Below are 21,054 nucleotides of genomic sequence, written 5' to 3' on the forward strand. Positions count from 1 at the left end.
TTTATATTATTAGTGAAATAAGATTTATTAAGCTAAGATGCTTTTATCTAATTTCTTACTAGCTAATGTTGTAAGACTATTAAATAATATTATAGAATGATTGCCAATGTAATAATATTGTTAGTTAATTTTCTTCAGTATTTAATCAGAGACTTGGTTGATTTAATTAATGACTTGGTTAGTTTAATTGTTGACTTGGTTTCTCATTCATTCTAATATTTACCTACGGAATGTGTATTGAACGAGAAGTTTTTTGCTCATTCTTTGTAGAATTATTATAAATCAAAATTTACACTCTTATATGGCCAAAGTCTATGTAAGCATTTTGAACTTGGTTTAACACGACTTCTTTTTAATAATAATACTTTCGTGATAATATTTAAAACATCTAACGAAATGAGTTATAAAATGTGTACAAGGTAATTCATGACTATAAATCTATATATTGATTGAAGTCGTAGTTACATAGATCAAGCCATGAAGTGCAAGTTAATATTTAACCATCATTCTGACAATGTGTTTTGTGCACCAAGCAACTAACAATTTTATGTTTTTCCAACATCTTGGTGGATTTTAGACAACATATTATGACATATGATAATATGCGCTTTTCCTAACATAACTGTTTATGATGCTACTGCTTTTTTAGACCTTTGTTTTGTTTTCTTTATAAATATGGTTGTGGAAACGATATTCGCTTTTAGATTTTCGTTTGCTTCTATTTGGTTCAAAGAGGTATTTAATATGTGGTTATATTAATATTTTTTAATATGATAAGTTGTGTGTATCTGTTTGCTATTTCTTATGGAAATACTGTTATGAGTATCTACCAAATAGTTATGCTCATAACAAAAATAATATCATTTATAAAGCTCTGTTAAATTCAATTTATAAAAAAAAACATTCAATAGAAATTTAAATTAATACGTTTTCTTTATATTTTGGTAATAAAATGTTTGAAATCGTTCCAATCTTTCATACGCTTAATTGTGAATATTATTATAAAAGTGTGCTTATAAATGATAATATTTGCATGTTTCCTTCCCAGACGGCCGACCGAACGAGAACTACAACGCATCAAACCTACCGTTCGGCGACTTCTCCTACCTGACCGACATGATATACAACCCGCTGGCGTACAGCTACGGCGTGACCAGCGTGGACCCCGACCGCAACGTCGACACCGACCAGAGCATCACCACCGAGGCCTCGCACGACCGCACCATCGACGTCTCCGACTCCTCCTCCGACGACGACGACTCGCGCGTCGAGCCCGAGGACAACGTGCCGCCCGTCGCCATGGAGACGCAGATCATGACCGTCGGCGACTGCCAGATCGTCAAGCTGCCCACCAATAACGATGACAAGGATGATAAGAGCGACCAGTCGGGGGACATCGCCACCGTCACGTCGTCCGCACCCTCGTCGGTCACCATCACTCCGATCACCACCGTGGGCGACTGCACCATACGGCCCGTCGAGAACACATAATCCGAGGAGCCAGCGACTGTCCTCTGCGCGGTGAGTTGAATTTGTGCGAGATTAACCTCCCTGTTATGTTTTGATGCCCATTCCCAATTTGTGATCGCGTTTCCCTACAGAGGACAAGGCCGAAACGATAAGCAATGTTAAGTAATTCCACGTTTCGTTAATTGATTCGGAGTAACGATGTCGAGGTAAGAGTTGACAGGGAGAGGGTAGTCGTAAGAACATCTCGCGTGCCTAATTCCCATAACATTCGTATTTGAGATTGGTATGAAGTTAGACAATGTATTATTGTGGTAGCATTTACTGAACAGTCACAGTCTGAAATGCAATGGAAATAATTATTTACATAGCGAACACGTTAGTAATACTCGGAGCTCATTTAGACGATGCTTTAAGCATAACATAGCGTGCGTGTTCATGTCAAACACATATTGACTCAAGCATGCTATGAAGTCTACACTATGCTATTCATCATGCTATTTACAGCATGTGGTGTAAACGCATGCCAAGACATCGGCTAAATCCGCTCTAAGGGTGTGTTAAATGTCACTAATAAACATATTTTTTTATCGCGTTTTTTTCGTCCAAATGTCTTCCTGCGGTACACAATACGTGATGCTACTACAATGATGGAACATCTTCAAAGTTTCAATGACTGTCTAATGCATTTAGAAATTTGTGAGGATATTTATTTTATCGGAAGGTACGATGTAACATAATGCCATAAGCTTTACATAATTTAATCGTGATACTCATTTAGATGACCTGTATACCAGAACAAATTTGTCACAATATTATTATGTCGGTGTTCTGCGTGAAAATGAACGTCGAAATAAATGTACGAAAAAATGACTTCAAAAATCGGATTGGGTGGACGCAGTGAAATTACTGAGGAAAGCTTTAATATCTTTTACAAATAATATAATTTTATACCAATTGTGTGAGTATACGTACGTGATGAAAAACGCTTTAAACCGATTGATTTGTCAGAGTATTTATGGCCGCCATGACAGACCGACCGCTCTGCAATCTGTGATTCGTTTACCGCATACACTGAACGCGAATCGGTTCCTTTTCACGCAGTGCATATTTTTAAAATAAAATGGTAACGTATAGATGTGTAATATTTTGCGAATATCTACATTAGAGGCAGCATATTTACCACAATATTATAGTGAACAGTGAAAATTATTTAGATACGCAGTGTTTAATGCATATGTGCACTTTGAAGTTGCCTTCACTGTTTCTTCGTCTATTTAATCTCCGTGATGACGTCGCTCAGAAATATTTCGATATAATCTGCGAATAAAGATGGCGCTAATATTAACCACCGGCCTGAAGTAAGCCACGAGTAGATCCTAAGAACGCCTAAAACTTGTCAGAAAAGGATAGATTAATGAAGCAGAGCTGAGAGAATTACCCAATAGTGCTCATGTGTCTACCAAAGTAGAACGGAGACGTACAATTTATACTATTGATTAATAATTTCTGTATCACCTCGTAAAGTGGCGTTAAAGGGTTTATTTTAACACAAACGACAGTTAAATGATTAACTCCAAACCGGCTAAATATTGGCGTCAGCTGTAAAGGTCTCGAATGATCTGATATATGTAGAGAGACTGACTCGCGTGTAGCGAAGTATTCCTGAGTCGTGTCTATAGGGTGAATGTCCCTAGCACCGACCAGTATGAAGTACGTGTCATTGTAAGCAGCTCTTGTACAATAATTAGGGCAAACAAACAAGTACTGACTGTTTTAGCGGCTCTTACTTTTAATTTGATATCTAGATTTTAAGATTTCTCACCTCACTTCTACATGAAATGTGAGGAATGTCTGACAAAATGTAATAAATTCAATTAGTTTCGATACGCAAGGTCGGTGCTAAGGGCAAGCGCGTCATATTAAACCGTAGCATCTGATTGGCTGTCTATAATTATAATTTTCTACGTATAATTTTATATTTAGTGTAATGACGTGTAGTTGCGCACACGCTATAATCGCCTTTTCCATTTCTTAATATGTATCAATCTCTGTGAATACTAGAATGTAGTTTCGTAGTGTCTTAGGAACGTAATATTCTAAATATTAATTAAATATAAACTCGGCAACACCACACGAACAAGTGATACGACTTAGCTACTTATTTTTAGCGAACATATGGTAATAACAATATATTTCTTTAATCATTTTTGCCTGTAAAAGCAATGAGTAATCGTAGAATATGGTAGATGTTTTTGTTCAAAGTCCATAACTGCAATGGACTTGGGTTGGATTTTAGTGAGGAATGCGCATCGAGGCCCTGAATTGAATTATTTACTGCCTTTTCGCAATAGGTTTCTTGCAGTAACTGTCATGTTGCGATATTACGCATTCAGGCCACTGATTGGAAAGTCCTTAACCGTATGTCTCTGCCTATAATTGTTATGAACTTTGAGCGAAATATACATAATATGCAATATATAATAACCCCACTCGTATGACAGCTGCTTGTAGCTAATAGTGGCTGTCAAACAGCCATTGATTGGCATTTTTAAAATGTTTTAAAATGGTCAGTTCCTTTATTTAAACATGTATTAATTTGTAAAGTTCGTACACTTTCGAAGTTATTGCAATTATAAAAAAAAATATTTTGAAAGTATTAAAAATTTCATAATGGAAAAAATCATAATCATTATTTTCTGTACAGTAGTATAGTTCCTAACTTGTAATCGATACAAAATTATAACCCTTGATATATTAGATTAGGAATGTAATTTAATTTTTTCGGCGCAATATCTGTATTCATTGGAAATATGCAACTAGAGTTTTGTACCACACCATAATCAACCATTCTAGTTATTGATATAATTTAAACTGTATATTTTAACATAATCATTTTTACATGTCTATTGACTAAAAAAAAATTGCGAACAATGATGAACAAAAAAGTAATTAAATGTAAATGTACAATTTTGTAATTCAAAATAAACGTAAATTTAATGCGTATATCCATTTCAAATTATAATAATATTTTTTCATCATCATATATTAGTCGTGGACAGCATTTTAAAAACAATTACACTTGATAACAAAACACATCTAACGAGAGAACTTTGTTTGCATATTTTCAACAAGGCGACATTGCGTTTGACTATTAGCATTAAGTTTATTATTTTGTAATCGATCATTTTAAGTATTTTTTTGTATGACTTAGTCGATAATCGTGTATCGTCTAATAAATTTCGTTTAAAGTAATTACTTTACGTATTTATGTGGAAGACTGCTCGATACCACGTATTAACTCGCTTAATATTTCATTTTATTTAGGTAGCCCTCAAGAGGCATTTAATTATGAGTCTCAGAAGGCAAGCTAAGCTTATTGAGAATTATTTAACATAAGAATCTGTATTTTTATAATAAAACTAAAGCTAAGTTCACACGTAATCGACGTATCATCCGTGCAGTTAGTTGTGTCAGTTGGTTTGTTTAAATGCGTTTACATATTTAAGTTGTGTTTGCGGACGCCCTATTGGCATTGTGTTATCGTTAAAGTTTATGTTCCCGTGTTGGTTGATTGGCTAATGTCATTTGTTTATATTATTTGTATCAAATTTGTGCATATCATGTGATTTGAAGATATTTTTAATCGATTTTATATATCACTAATGTTATGGCGTCTAATTAGATTTTAAAGTGCTTCCGTGTATTCACACGAGACGTTGTCGACATTACTAATTCTATATACATTTATACGTTGATCTTGTAAATTGATGGCTAGTAGCTGCGTTTCATATGGTTTTTAGCGGCTTAAATACCATATTCCCTTCCCTAACCTTTTCTATATTGGTCGGCGGCACATCCACGACATTTCTCATAATACTTTCCACAGGCAGTGGAAATAACTTAAGGTACTCCCTCCGCAAAATGCTGCGTCCAAAGTACACATATTAATTTACAATTAACATCATTAGATAGATAATTTTATAAGAAACATTTTAATAGTTTAAATTTTTCAGAAAGACCTGAAATTAATTCTTTAAAAGCAATTATTCGTTAACCTTTGCAAATTACCGCCGAACGAATGCTCAAGGCCGTTTGCTCGGCGGAAGATCTTAACATCAAGTGGCCTTATTCATATTTTAACAATTTATGCTATTTAAAAAAAAATCTCATTTCTTTTTTCAAATACATGATTTAAATGTCGTCCAATCGACTATTAAGCATACAATTAACTAAATAACATTTGCCAATCATTCAACACGTTTGGTATGTTTTTATGTGTCGATTCGCGAGCCAGCATGTACAATATGGATTTGAAGGAAAAAGGTACTTATTTCTAGAATCATAAGTTAAACTTTAGACAAAACAAAACTATCCGCCTTATTTGTTCGGATGAAAGACGGAATGTCATGGAAGAGGTATACACATTAATAATTATCACTCATGGCAAAATGAATTCATAATTTTCATTCTAGTATTTATCAGTCTAAAATTTAATTGCAAAATTGAACCTTAAATTACCTTAAAAATTTAAGCCAAAAGAATTAAAACGCATTCCATACCAGCTGTAAATCGCAGTACGCATTCAAAAATGGCGGATCTTACTTATAAGGCAGCAATATAATTACTATAGAAAAAAACTTCTTTTTTTTTATGAAAATCGTTGTTCTATGTCTGCAGTCGTGTACAGAACCGTACTTTAATGCATAAAAGATGTTGACTCGCGAATCGATAGTTGTGGTCGGCAATGCAACAGTTCCCTTATTTATGGCATGTTGAGTATTTGAATCGGTTGATTGCATTTATAATATTGTTTTCTGTATGTTTGTTTTGTAGGCGTCACAATATGTTTTATTGTAAGTTTGAATAGAGGAATATATGGAGCATTAGTCCATAAATATTTGTATCGGTTATTTTAATATCAATGTGTGTTTATCCATATTTTGAATGTTGTTTGTCGAAAATCATTGATTTATTTTCATATTATATGTGAAAGCTTTATAACATGTTTATTTTATTAAGTCAACAAATGTTATATTTTATTAACAGCTGATTTATATTTAATTTTCCGAGCATTTATTTCTGGTGTGTTGGAAGTTATGATATTTTTATACGTTAATTTTGGTCGTATTTATTTGAAATATGGATGAGAACGCAAGCGGCAGTGTCATGTATGAACCCTTAAAACTTAATATTTTAATCGTAGGTTGTCAACAATAACATTGTACTCTAATATGTAAGCTTCTCCGTATGTATCAATAGATGGGGTACGAGCCACGTTGATACGATACAAATTTGGAAATAATTATTGATCATTTTTTGTTTATTTAATTATTTTTTGGAGGAAAAGAAATGTTCTCTGTTTCTGGTGTTGTTTAAGGCCAATAGAATAACAAAATCACGATTGAATAATTTTGATATTACTCTTTACTTTCAATTTTCAATTTTGAATAAGATTTATATATTGCTTTGTTTAATTTTCAAGTATTTAGCTGATGTTACTTTTTCAATATATACAGTCTCAAACTACTCATTACGAATATTGAAAATTTACCAATTTGTTCCAAGTATATAGTGTATCGGGCCAACATGTAAGACTAGTGTGTCCCCGTGGCTCGGCCCCTGTCGCCGTAACTTTAGTTGTAGTGTAAACGTTCTTATATTCCTGTATTGTGAAATGTATGTCATTTTACGTTGTGATCATGTGAGTGCAAAAACAAATTATTATATTTTAACCAGTTTCGGTTGACGGTTCGTCAATTGACGGGCAGCAGAATCAACATGTGTTTTTGTTCTGCATAGTCCGAGAGCAGTATTTTTTAGATGTAATCTTTATTATTATGAACTTTTTTTATTTTAACATTTACGAAATTCGAAAGTTAGTTAATTTCTAACAATGAAATATTTAATAAAGAAATCACAAAAATTATTAGACTTTGATTTATATGCCTTAGAAATTTACTCAGAAGTGTGGAGTATAATTTACTAACAGACATTATAACTATTCATATAATGTGCCCCATGACGTTTCTGTGATGGTGACAAATATTATAATTCTATTTTCACATCAGAATCATATGGATTTACTTATTATTCTAAGATATCCACGCTGGACAAGAAAATAGATATTATTAGATAAGACGTTTAACTTCGTAAATTATAATCGTAAAACTACTTGTGTGCCACGCTTAGACCATGTTGTTTCATCAATGGTCAAGGGAAGTTAATAGTCTTATTTAGTGACTTCTTTAAAGCTGACATAAGGCTCCGGGAGGTTTCCCGACTCAATCGCCTACTCCTCTGAGACCATCTCTGGTCTTTATACGCTGGACAAGCTTCGCCTCATTAAATTCGCTTGCAATTCGCTAGTGTGAAAAGAGCCTTCACTTTACCTTATCATAGATGAAACCTCCTGACCTAACTTACAAATTCAGTTATCCTGGGTAATAATCAGTGCTGTCTCGACTGCAGTATCTCCTAAATCCGGTGAAATACCAGGTAGCATAAAACGCAATGATTGTAAGCTGATGTTCTACGGGTAACAAGGTAAGGGGTTATTTCAGCAGAAACTTGAAGAAATTTTGTAACCTGTTGCGATACTACCATGGTAGCATAAACTAGTAGTGTTTTCAGACGACCATGCAATGCGTAGGCGATGCAGCATGTTATTGTCTGAGATAGTTGCATCTGTCAGATATATCTCGGATAGGCTGTAGAGTTTACAAAAGTATGTTCAAAAATTCACCACTACTGCTGACCTGTTTTTAATTTGATACCCTAGTCATAAACTAGGCTAGCATTAAATAAGGAAGTGGCTACCCCTCGCCTTGATAGTGTTCATTAACCACCATTTTCAATAATCCAATCAGAAAAAAGTTTCTTTTGACATGTTTACAAAAAAGGTTTATGGTTCATTCTCGGAATCCGATTGAGATGAGAAAACGATTCTAAATCGTAGAATATTAATCTTGTACACAAGATTAATAGGTCCTCATAAAATGTTAAATGGATGTCTAGTAGCATTTTGCTACAAATGCTCAGTACAGATATAAAATAGAGCCGCTCTCTCTCAAGTGAGGACACAGAGGAACAAACGTCTATCCGACAGTCATGTGAAGCGTATTATGCATAATATGGTAAGTGATTAAGTGCCTGAATGAATCCCTGCTAGCCGAAATTCGGTCACGGCGGCCAATCTTATCGGAATTAGCCAGGTACGGAAGACATCTTATAGTGCACAAGTGTGTGCGCCATACACAGGTGCACTCTCTGTTCCTCCACTCTCATAGTCCAGTGAGATGGCAAGCCGACATGGCCGAAGATCAGGCACAGAAATAAGGACTTGACGTGCTTACAAAGGCACAAGGGTATCATAACACATCAACTTCGTGACTGAGCTGTGGCTAAGTAATGTTTTAGAGGGAAAATCCCAGTCAATTGGTTTTTGGCCCGACCTGGGATTCGAACCCAGGACCTCAACGCGCTAGTTGTACTCGTACCAAGTTTTCAGTTAAATCGTGATAAGTGTATATATTGCGCATACGCACATGACATGTTAAAGCGTGTCAGGTATAGGTTTAAATTAAAAAAACTACCCTTTATACTTTAAGTATAATAAAGACATAGAAGACAGACAACAAATTGGTAAATTCATTATTGACATAAGATATTGAATGTTGTAACAAATGCAGGCATTAACTAAGTTGCTGGACTAAGTTACGCTCCACTCGCGAGTCCATCGAGGACAAGACTGGCGCGCGTTACATTTGTAAGGATTTTACACACTGACGTTTTATATGCGCAGACGCAGCACCTTTCGGAAACGGTAAGATGCGCATAGGACTATATCAGCAAAATATAATGGATAGTTAAGTAGTTGTCCACACTTTAGCACAGATTACTTGACAGATAGATTGTGGATGAGTGGTAATATTTATCGCGATAAACGCGCATCGCCTGCGCATATAAAATCTTGCGTAAAGACTCCAAAATAGCTACTAGTTAGCTACACTCGCTAATATTATCAATTAGCAACAATATCTTTGTTGGTGCATACAACAATAAGCTTAATTTTCACGGCAATACGATTCACAATGAAATCATTATAACAATATCATGGAATAATCTGAACATCTATATACAAATATCTGAATGGAACAAAGAGCGACTAGTAGTAAAATGGATACCGAACCCTACTTCGAAATGATACTATATTTTTGATGGCGCGTCCACATTCAATATTATAATTTTTTAAACAAGCTTTTTTTAACTCATAGACTGTAGAACATAAACAGTGAATTAATTAATTTGATATGAACGTGTGGCCATGCCTTTACAATCGAACATCTTTGACATAAAATTAACAGATGGGGAGGTATCATAATCATTTATTTAAATATAAATATAAGTTTATTTTTGGATAACCACACTTTAGTATCGTAAAACAATTACTAACATAACTATAAACTATTTATGAGCTAAGCCTTAAACATAAGCATTTAGGTTCCGGGCGGCGGTGGTGTGGCGTTGTTGGCCCACTGGGGGTGGGGGCCGGCGCCGTTGCAGAAGTTCGAGCCGAACACCGGCGCATTGTGGCGCAGGGGGGGCATGACACCCATCACGGCGGGGTTGTGGATCCTTGGGCCGTTCCCGAACTGGAACATCTGGAAGGGCGGCGGCGTCGACGGGTTGAATGGAGGCAGGAACCTGGCGCCGTTGGACGCGAAGGGCGGGGCGCTGTAGGGTCCGTAGCCGGCGGGGTCGCTGGGGTGAGGCGGCGGCGTGCGCAGGTCCATCGGCGGGCCCCAGGGCCGCGCGAACCGCGGGAAGAAGTTGGGCCCGGAGCGGCGCGACCCCAGGCTGAAGGGGTTCCTGGCGCGGCTGGGTCCGCTGCCGAAGCGGCTGCTGGACTCTGAGGGCCGAGTGCCGCGGCGCTCCGGCTTCCTGGTGCCGCGGGAGGGCGAGTCGTCGTTCTCGCTGTTCTCGGCGTTCTGACACGCCTTCTCCTTCCTCAGCCTGTTCGCTTTGCGTTCCTCCTCGTCGTCGGAGTAGTCCACGTGGTTGGACGGTGGTTCTACATCGTTCAACCACGACGCGTCCGAGCCTTTTAATCTGGAAACAAATGTCATTTGATTGAGGTATTTTATGAGAGAGTAGTTTTTGCCCGCAGTTCCGACCACGTGAAAATGTTTTTCCGGGATAAATGTATCTTCCTGGGATAGAAAGTTATAAATAAAACTTCATATTAGTGAAACAATTTTCAAAATCCGTCCAGTAGTTACAACCTAACCTTTAGGAAAATGTAAAAAAATAAATAACAAAAACCTACAAATCATTTAAAATGCCAAAGCTGAGATGGATGTTTGTTACTCAATCACGCCAAAACGGCTGAACGGATCTGAGTGAAATTTGACACAGAGTATTATAATCTAAAATAGCACATAGTCTTTTTATACCAGGAAAATGTATTCACACGGACCGATCCGCGAGTGTCTTTACACTCGTCACTTTTGACACAAGAACATAATTTCTATAGGTATTTGTGTTAAATGCGATAACATATAGGGTCGGATCCGCGAGCAAAAACACGTGTAAAGTGAGACTAGAACATAATCTCTATAGGTATTTGGAGTAGTTACTTCATGAGATCAGAGAGGAAGACGTAGCTGGTGTGTTGCGCGTTGGGCGCGATGTAGACGTCCATGCCGGTCTGCACGCCGCGCTCCTTCACGTGCTCCTGCGAGTTGAACCGCACGCAGTAGTACGGCTCCGTCACCTGCAACACCACACAATTTACTTAGCCGGTATGTCTTACTCTGTATGGAAAGAATTAAATCCTACCGTGTTTTTTTAAAGCTGACAAGCCACGTTGCAGAAATTCTTGTTTCGATCATAATTGAATTGCATAGGTTTGTAAATTGTAATGTAATAATTGTTCACGGGCTGCAATTGGACTTGCGGTAGCCCTATTGACTTGTACTTCTTGTAATTAAATTACAACAAAATCCTTATGCAGTACAATGGCCATTAAAAAGTATTTTAACCCGAATACTATCAATAAACTATAAACTCATGGAAGTAACTAATAAATATAAAATCATTCGACCTGCAAAAAAACATACACATTTCCGGCAACCATTTATAGCAAACTCTCGTTACATTTATGATTTAACATTTCATTGTTCACCATATTTGTCGCAACCAGTAATTTTACACCATAAAGGGAACATTTTAAAATGCTGGCAACATTTTTCCCGCGTGTACTTTTACAGCGATCGTGCGGCCATTTATTGCGAACTCGACACAGATTTCCCCTTTTAAGTTTTAAATAAACGTTTTATAAACGTAAAGGATATCGTAATTGGCAATATATTACTGAATAAAGAACGCCGAGATAGTGTTCGCATGTAAAACATAAGATATAATGCATTGCTTTTCAAAGTAGGGGCGTGGCAATATATAAGGGGGAGGCATTAATATAGATTTTGTCAATCAATTTGTATCCCTCGGAAGCTAAATTTTTTCAGACGATAGGTGACATTATGACCTGTGCCCCTAACAGCAAAATTTCATCAAGGTTTGAGTAGTAAAAGCGTGAAGGTGTATCAAACATACTTTCATAATAATTAGGATACTCAGTAAGCAGCTGGCTTCCTCTTCCTTGCACTAAAGAGAAGGGGAAGCTTGGGCATTTTTATTTGGGAAGCAGGGTGAAATGGCTAAAAATACTTTGGAACTCCTGATCTAAAGAATAATAAGTGTAAATCTGCATCAAAAACAATTCAAAATTATAAGAGTCTTTTACCGTTACACAAAAGATAAAACACCATTGTCTTAGCAAAACTCGCTATACTTTAATGATATATTTTGCGTGAGTAATACACACGAAGGCACAAAACCCGCTGCATCATAACATTTTTATAAATTGAAATAAATCAGCAGAAGAGCATTTCTTCGTAACATCAATAAAAACACAATTTTCGAGCCAAATACAGTTTTATAAGCGTCTTCACTTCACACTGAAATTACGAGCCCAATAAAGCTTGGGCGAGAGCCAAATGGACCTTTCGATTTACTTCATAAGGACAGTATAGTCAGCCACGAAAGTCGTTAAACAACTTTCGAGGCTGACTGTATTTTTAATTCTAATAAAAAAAAAAATCTTCACCAAAATAAACAATGAAGATTTACTTTTTTTTAGACGAAGAAAAATTATAATTTTTTATAGATTTTTTATTTATGAATGTATTTAGTAGCGGCGAAAGGTGAAAGTTTCCGAAAGAGAACCAGACATAACATATAGGTAATAATATGCATAAATGCGGTCTGCAAGTCATTATAATGATTATAATTTGATTCTACATAAATTCTATATAAAGGGAAGCCGACAGAAATCGGGTTATATGAACCCTTCGCCTCTTGTATTTAATTATGACGCATAAAAAAATATAATCATAATCTCTTAACAACTTAACCAGTATGTGAATTTTGAATTTGTGCAGCTGTTTTTGTGGTTGACTGTACATGACGTAGCTGTATTTCGTGTGTGAGTATGGTAATTCTTTTGTTTATAAGTTAATAGTATAATCTAGAGACAAATTTTATTGTATTAAAGATTAAGGAAAAAATTGTGAATGTCTGTTTTTTATGGAACACAGTATCACCCAAGTGTGCTAGTTTTATTCATAAAAGCATAGCCGTTTTATCATTTACAACGCGGGGCGTAGCTTTGACTCGCATACATCTCAACACATCTTACGTAATCCTCTACAATTACACTTATTCTAAGACAGTGCACCAAATTCCCGTATATGTATGTTGCAGTGGCAATGGCTGATATTTTCTGAAAGGTAACCTTACACAACATAATATAGGTACTAATATGCATAAATGTGGTCTGCAAATCGTTCTAATGATAATTAGTTAGATTTTAAATAAATTCAAAAAGGGAAGCCGATAGGAATCGGACTATATGGACCCTTCGCCACTGGTATATTGTCAAAAACAGCTAATACTCACGGGTCCAAAGACATCGAACACCTTCCCCAGTGCCTTGGCGCCGTTGTCCACGAACAGTACCGTGTCTATGTCTACTGCGGGGGTGGCTGGCAGCGCCCGCACCACAACTGTCGAGAGAATAAGTCTGTTAGTTACAATAGGGGACCGGACAGGTATTACCAAAAAATCTGAAATTCAGTTTAAAGTAAAGTTTGTAATATTAAAAATATTATCTCATATTTGTTTTTGTAAAAGAGTTGTGATTTGTATTTTTAAATCAATAAATAAAATACAATAATTATAATATTTTTAGTCTATTCTTTACGGCAAATGAAACACCAATCACGGCGCATGACGTCACACGTGGGTAAAATGTAAACAAACAGACGTCATCTGGATGTCATACCGCGTTGTGTTATTTTAATGCTTTACAGATATTTTTTGACACAGAACTGCTCAAATAATTAATATTAATTTATACGGGACGTTGTTACTATCTTCCAGCTTAACGTTTACAGATTGTGTAATCGTTAATCATAATGGACCGCAAAAAATATCGTTGGTGCGTCGTACCTGAATGTAATAATACTTCTATATCTTTACCAAACAAATTATTTATTGATGTACCACGAAAAGCAAATATACGAACAAAGTGGTTGCAGTTAGCAAGACGAACCTACGACGGAATGTCTGCAGACTCACCGATTTAGTTCTGTGAGGATCACTTTGATGTAAGTAAATAAAAAATAGTGTTTCGGTTTAAAATAAATCGATGAATATTTCAATTAATTAAATCATTTGTACACCCAGGGAGGTTATGGTTATGAGATGTATTTATTTATGTTTTAGCTGCCACATGATATGGAATAGAATATTTATTTATATAGAATTCTAGTTGTTACACAGTAACCTGAGATTGCCTGAGATTCAATTATAATTGTTTCATGGCCTACAATTTTTGTAGGAAACATCTTTCTCTAAGCTCAATATTTATTACAATACCGTGAAACAATAGCTTTAATACCTTAACTCGTAGAATTACCCCAAAAATTACCATAAAAAAATACCCTGCTGATTCAGTTTTACCCTAAATCTAGGGTAAATAACCCTAATCTGGCATTATTGAATCATTGTTCAAATGACAAGTTGCTTTATCCACGTATGACGTCACACGAGACAAAATGACATAATGTAGCGTTTGCGCGGGAATTATATATATTTAACATTTAGGCATGGTTTTATGACACTTTTTAAGCTTTATTTGTGCAAAATACTATTTTTCTTGGCTATTTATATCCACAATGATCAATTTAAAACACCTTCTGAAAATTTGTCCGGTCCCCTATTATGTCGAGAGGATCTATCCATTACATATAACCCTGTCGAGAGAATAAGTCCATTACGAGTACATACAACTCTTTCAAGATAAGTCGTTAGATACAACTGTGTCGAGAAAATAAGTCTGTTAATTATAACTGTGGCAAGACTGCTACTGTTCATAGGATGATTGCGTCTGACCGGTTAGCGACCACACACAGTACTCAAGGTGTAAACAATAAATCTCGCCAAAGTGGCCCACGTAAGTGTGTCGCGGTTCGAAATCAATCTATGCAATTCCGGTTTCAAATAGGACAGTATAATTGTACCGACTGGCAAGGGGAGGATGGGGATCACCTCTCGTGATCTTGTTACTTAGCCGAGCTTGTATAAAAAAGAAAAGAAACATTATCTTAGTTCCATCTCTGCTGAGACAATCAAACAGATAGTTACAACTATATTGAGAGAATCAGTCTATGTTTTCTTAAACTATTGCATAACGAAACAAGCAACTGATTCGCCTAATGACAACACGATTACCCATAACCCCTACCAGGTAATAATTCCTTTAAAATAAACCAATACAAAGATGCAAATAGTGTATTAAAAACCACAAATGAAGTAACAAAGGAAGTGATGCCCCATTCGCTGAATTGATTGCAAAAAAATATGATAACGAGGGCCGGGAAAAAAGCCTTGTTCAGCGGACGGTGACGGCGGCTTCTCTCCGTAATCTACATCCGGATCACATAATTATGGTTACTTTCTTTTACCATACGCCATTAGCGATACGGCTCTACGTCGATGTGCATGCTTATTTTATAACAACTAATAAAGTATATTATTTTGATGAGATGATGATGAATTTGGTGCTATGGATGTCTCGTAGAGATTTATAATAAATAGACGTATGTTGGAAGTATGAATGTTGGGCGCACATACATAAAATAATATCTTTGTCGTATATTGAAAACAGAAAAAGACTACATACTAAGCAAAATAAATACGGTTATACATTGCCCGATAATTTATTTCGACATCGAGTCTTATAACTGCCTCGGTCGCGTAGTTTTATTGTATCGCGGACGCGGTACGATATCGCTCTGAGATCCTGGGTTCGAATACCGGTGGTCAGGCTGTGATATTGGATTTTTCTCCTCATGGCGACAGTCTCCCCCTTTATCACAGGGCTGAACACACATAGCGAATAGTGGGTGATCTCTCCTATGCCTCTGCCTACCCCAATGGCTATAAAGGCGTGATATACGTTTATTATGTCTAAAAAAAATCCCTCACCTAATCGTTCAACGATGCTTGTGATTGTGCCTATTCTAGTGCACTCCTGCGCCGGCAGACTGATGGCAAGATCCTCGATGGGCGGCAACTCGTCCAGACCAAGCTCCCCTGTCACTTTCAGCGGTTTAATCTTGGTTTTCCCGCCAGGCTCCAATTCATCACTGTAACAATACACTCATATATTTGTATATCATTTTTGAGCAGTAAAACCCGTGATGTGACTGACATTATCTATACTATTATATAAAGCTGAAGAGTTTGTTTGTTTGTTTGTTTGTTTGTTTGAACGCGCTAATCTCAGGAACTACCGGTCCAAACCGAAAAATTCTTTTTGCGTTGGATAGCCCTTTGTTCGTGGAGTGCTATAGGCTATATATCATCACGCTATACCCAATAGGAGCGGAGCAGAAATGGCTAATCACAGGAAATACCGGTCCAAACTGAAAAATTCTTTTTGCGTTGGATAGCCCTTTGTTCGTGTAGTGCTATAGGCTATATATCATCACGCTATACCCAATAGGAGCGGAGCAGTAATGGCTAGTCTCAGGAACTACCGGTCCAAACTGAAAAATTCTTTTTGCGCTGGATAGCTCTTTGTTCGTGGAGTGCTATAGGCTATATATCATCACGCTATACCCAATAGGAGCGGAGCAGTAGTGGCTAATCTCAGGAACTACCGGTTTGAACTGAAAAAATCTTTTTGTGTTGGATAGCCCTTTGTTCCTGGAGTGCTATAGGCTATATATCATCACGCTAAGACCAATAGGAGCGGAGCAGTAATGAAACATGTTGCAAAAACGGAGAAAATTATTAGTTTTGAGAGCTTCCGTTGCCTGCGCTGCGTAAACGGTTAAAGTTATGCAACTATCATGTATGACGGGATTGTTCCACTTAAAAAGTTCTAAAAAATATATTATAAAACAAAGTCCCCCGCATCTGTCTGAACGTGTTAAACTCAAAAACTACCCAACGTATTAAGATGAAATTTGGTATGGAGACAGTTTGAGACCCTGGGAAGAACATAGGCTCCCGGGAAACTACTACTTTTATAACGGAAAACTTTAGCCTGAAAAACTTAATAACGCGGGCGGAGCCGCGGGCAAAAGCTATTTTTGATAAACTTCTAATTAAATTCGTTATTGGAAAAAAAAATTATAATAAAGGTTGTATTGTTTGTAGCAGTCTCTGTGTTCGGTACCATTTAAAAAGGAAAAAGTGTCATTGATTCTGTCAGTAGAGTCAGCGTTTGTTATTCTCTCTGTGTAATACTAGGTATGTAACAAACATATTGATTTTACTGCACTAATACATTTATAGAATACTAACTCAATCTTCAATTTGAAACCTGGAGCCCAATGTTAATTATAAAACCCTTACTTTTGGTGGGGGATTAAAGAAAATGTGTCTTCTTATCTTACTAATATTAGAAATTTAAAAGTTTCTTTGTAAGAAGTAATCCCAGAAATGAATGAATGGATTAAGGTCACCTTTGGCACACACATAGACATGGATTAACACATAGGCTATTTCTTATTTCACTACCTTGCTACCATGGAAAGTAATTGAACTTTTTAATCTCATTTTTAAATAGATGGCTTTATGGATCAGTAGAGTAATTTATAAACTTTTGTATCGGGGAAGTGTTTAACGCGAGCGATGCTGCAAGCAACACCTGCATACAAGCTAAATGTGTTTTATTTAGTTAAAAAACAAAGAGTATAAATTTTGTTACTACTTTGCTAAACAAATTATGTATGTAAAAAAATTTGATTTGAAAATTACATAATTTTTTTGCTATAAAACACAACACAGCAATGCAGGTTTATATTATTATATATGCCAGTAAATTGTGTAAATTACTTTGTTGAGTGGGATTAGTAATACACAGTGAATTAGTAATACATAGTAATGAGGCAATCATTGTAATTCACTTACTTATGGTCGTAATGACATTACTAAGTACTAGATATACATAGTCAAGTTATACTTGAAATACCAGAAATAATGATGAAAAAAATAAGTACTAAATCAATGTTATTTTCTAAATTTAATACTTATTGTGCTAATGGTATATATCATAAAACTAGTTGGTTTTTATAAACAAATACCTTATGAATTTGTCATTGAAAGACAGGCAATACACCCACTGTTTAACATGTCTAGATCTATATTGTGATGTCACTATTTTATAAAGGAAATTCCTAATATGAATTGAATAAAAACACATTATTCAATTCATATCTGGAAATCGTTACAGGTCTGTGCAGTAACCTCTGATTCCAACAAAGATTTATTTTGATGATTGCCAAAAAGGCTAAACTTGTCCCTGCTTACATGAATTGTTTCAGATAAAGTTACTGGCCCTAATAGATATATAAAGGAAATACCTGAATATCTGGTATTTTTGTAAGAATTCATGGTAACCGAGTTTTAGCAGCATATTAAAAGCAATAAGCATAATTATTTGTTTTGTATTTATTCCATGGGTTTAGTGGCTGCTCATTTACCATAAATTTTTAGCTTTGTTTTTACCATAAATTTTTACCTCATAAAAAAAATATACTTCTAATCAGAAATTTAACTCAATACAACAACTTGGGAAACCTAATTCTTAAATTACATAGATACTGGAGTCATACAATAATTAATTTCTTTAAACTGTTTCATGTGTACATCTAATGCTCAATTATTCATAAACAAGAGAAATTATGCAATAACAAGCTAAAAATTTACATATCACATGTAGGTCAACAAAATTTCCATGAATCATTGATATACGGATATATGAGTTTAACACAAGATATTATTCAATATATCATCATGAATGTTATTTTGTTGTTGCATTACACAAGTAATTCCAAAATTATTTTATTCTGTATAGATAATTAGTACTTTTTAATTTTTCACATCCAAAATTAGCTCTCCTACGTTTCCATGCAATAATATTATGTTTACAATTTACATGATATTTTATAAGTCCCAGAAAATAATATTAAACAGAAATTCTTATGTGAAATCTGCATTGAATATAATTAAAAAAAAGATTATGAGCAAAAGTGAGGATGTATGTTTTTATCTCTTTTGCACACACAAAACATAGCCGGTGACTCTTTATGACATCACAGATTTCAAATTTTATTTAACAGCTACCCCTTCCGCCAACTTTTAAAGCTTTATAACTTATTTATTTCGTAGATTATGAAAATTCTTTTTCTGTCGAATTTTTAGGTGATATACATTTTTAATAGTAACAAAAAATTTACAAACTGTCCCTATTATTTGTAATTAGTTATATAATAATATCTACTCTTGAATGTGTCCATGTTGAGCCATTCCTTCTTACATTTTATTGCCCATTAGAATACAACATACTAAAATGCCAATCCGGAACATATACCATCTACATTATATAACTTAAGTCTATTCTAATTGGTATAAAGTTCCTAGATGATAGTAACTATTATTATTATACATTCTCCCGCCCCCAGAAACATTGCCTTCTGCTACGTCATTAAGGGCATCCCCCAACTAATATCCCCTCAAGAGGTCAAAGCAGGCCTAGCAGAAAAGGCTATACAAGCCCTAGAGGTGCACCACATGCACCGCCCCTCAAGAGCAACTTACTCAATATTTTTTTTTTTTACTACTAAGAAGCTACTTCACGCCTGAGTGCCATAGGCTACTTTTATCGTGAGAAATATTTATACCGGGAAATCTTTACATGTAGGTAGAGGAACAGGCAACCTCACCTTTATACAGAGATAAAAAATATTTTCCATTGTAACAGCTGGGGAGATATTAGCATAGCATTAACACATTATTCAATTACCGTCATTAAGCATGCTGTAAGCACAATTACATCGTGATTTTTATAATTATTACCAACTAGCAAAATACGAATTCATGCTCATCATACTAAATTTATTCAGATAATATATTAGTCTTTCCATTGAACTATTTTATAACAAAGAGTATTTTAAATATGAAATGTTAAATCCAAACAACTGCTTTCATTCAGAGAATACTTACAAAAGGCTATTAATTTACTTCAATGACTTTGTTGTTAATATTTTGTTTATGCTTAGTCAGAATGTCTGGAATCTTAGATCTTATACAATCCTGGCAGTATGTTTTGATATCTTTTAATTATATTGTAATGTAGGTGAATAGAAAAATCATGAATTTAAATAATAAACGAATGAACATACCCGCTACTAGAAGCCTCTTCGACATCTTTCACCGAGTCTACTTCACTGTCGCTGGAGTCGCTGGACGAGCTCGACTCTGACTCTGTGTCGAGGTCGCGATACTCCGTCACCTCGTACTCCACCACACCACTCTCCGAGCTGTCAATGATCATATGCCGCGTCGTCTGTTCGACCTCGCGAGCCTTCGGCCTTGACAGCGGCCCGTGGGCGCAAGCATTGATTATATTGTTTTTCAACACCATCTCACTGAGTTCCGGGGCGTCCGAGTCCTCATTCCCCGTGTACTCATTCGACCGAGTTTCTGTATCGTCCGAGTCCGAGTCCGAAGCGCCGTACTCCGCGATCAAACTTAGCGACACGTTTTTATTATTGCTGTGAGCAGGACTTTCCATTGTTCTATGCTTCGACTCTACAAATTACTTGATATATTGTCTTTGAGTATTCTAATAATGTAGGAACTCCGTGTAACAGCTGCTGGAGATATGCGAGGTGGAATTAAAATTATTTTGAATTAAAAGAATAAAACGTGACGAAACAAAATAATCGAAGTGAAATGACAACTGACATTTTTTTCATAGATATTTTTTTTTTAATTTTGATTTTCCCTTTATTATTGGGAAGGCAAAGGGTTCTAGCCCATACAGCCTCGTCATTAAATTTTCATAGATAAATTTGCAAGCTATGTTGATGTTAGGGAAGTACCTTAGTCGATTATTATAACATAGTCTATACTAACCAAATACAAATGTTTGAATTATATAATTTCAAA

At 35.7% G+C, this 21,054-nt stretch overlaps 2 protein-coding genes across 4 annotated transcripts in view; one reads left to right on the forward strand and one right to left on the reverse strand.

Annotated features, from left to right (window-relative positions):
• The window catches only part of LOC115441926 (zinc finger and BTB domain-containing protein 44), a 51,929-nt gene extending 44,533 nt beyond the window's left edge, over positions 1–7,396 (forward strand). For all 3 annotated transcript variants that reach the window (XM_037437053.1, XM_037437052.1, XM_037437055.1), the window contains one exon: positions 1,049–7,396. In XM_037437053.1, the coding sequence (XP_037292950.1) occupies positions 1,049–1,491 (443 nt within the window). In that variant the 3' untranslated portion in view covers positions 1,492–7,396. The remainder of the gene's footprint in view (positions 1–1,048) is intronic.
• A 1,663-nt stretch (positions 7,397–9,059) lies between these two features.
• On the reverse strand, positions 9,060–20,863 carry LOC115441911 (H/ACA ribonucleoprotein complex non-core subunit NAF1). Its single transcript, XM_037437184.1, has 5 exons — positions 20,286–20,863; positions 16,078–16,238; positions 13,486–13,592; positions 11,106–11,242; positions 9,060–10,578 (listed from the first exon to the last, which is right to left on the reverse strand). The coding sequence occupies exons 1-5, from the start codon at positions 20,675–20,677 to the stop codon at positions 9,966–9,968; spliced, it is 1,410 nt and encodes a 469-aa protein (XP_037293081.1). The 5' UTR covers positions 20,678–20,863; the 3' UTR covers positions 9,060–9,965.
• Positions 20,864–21,054: the final 191 nt, after the last annotated feature.

This window comes from Manduca sexta, chromosome 10 (genome assembly GCF_014839805.1).
Source record: "Manduca sexta isolate Smith_Timp_Sample1 chromosome 10, JHU_Msex_v1.0, whole genome shotgun sequence".
Taxonomy (NCBI): Eukaryota; Metazoa; Arthropoda; class Insecta; order Lepidoptera; family Sphingidae; genus Manduca; species Manduca sexta.

Coding starts and splice junctions, on each gene's coding strand:
- LOC115441911 (XM_037437184.1), bottom strand. CDS start 20,677: ATGGAAAGTCCTGCTCACAGCAATAATAAAAACGTGTCGCTAAGTTTG. Junction 13,593..16,077: donor AAGCATCGTTGAACGATTAG/GTGAGGGATTTT, acceptor TTCTCTCGACAG/TTGTGGTGCGGGCGCTGCCA. Junction 10,579..11,105: donor TTCCTCTCTGATCTCATGAA/GTAACTACTCCA, acceptor ATTTGTTTCCAG/ATTAAAAGGCTCGGACGCGT.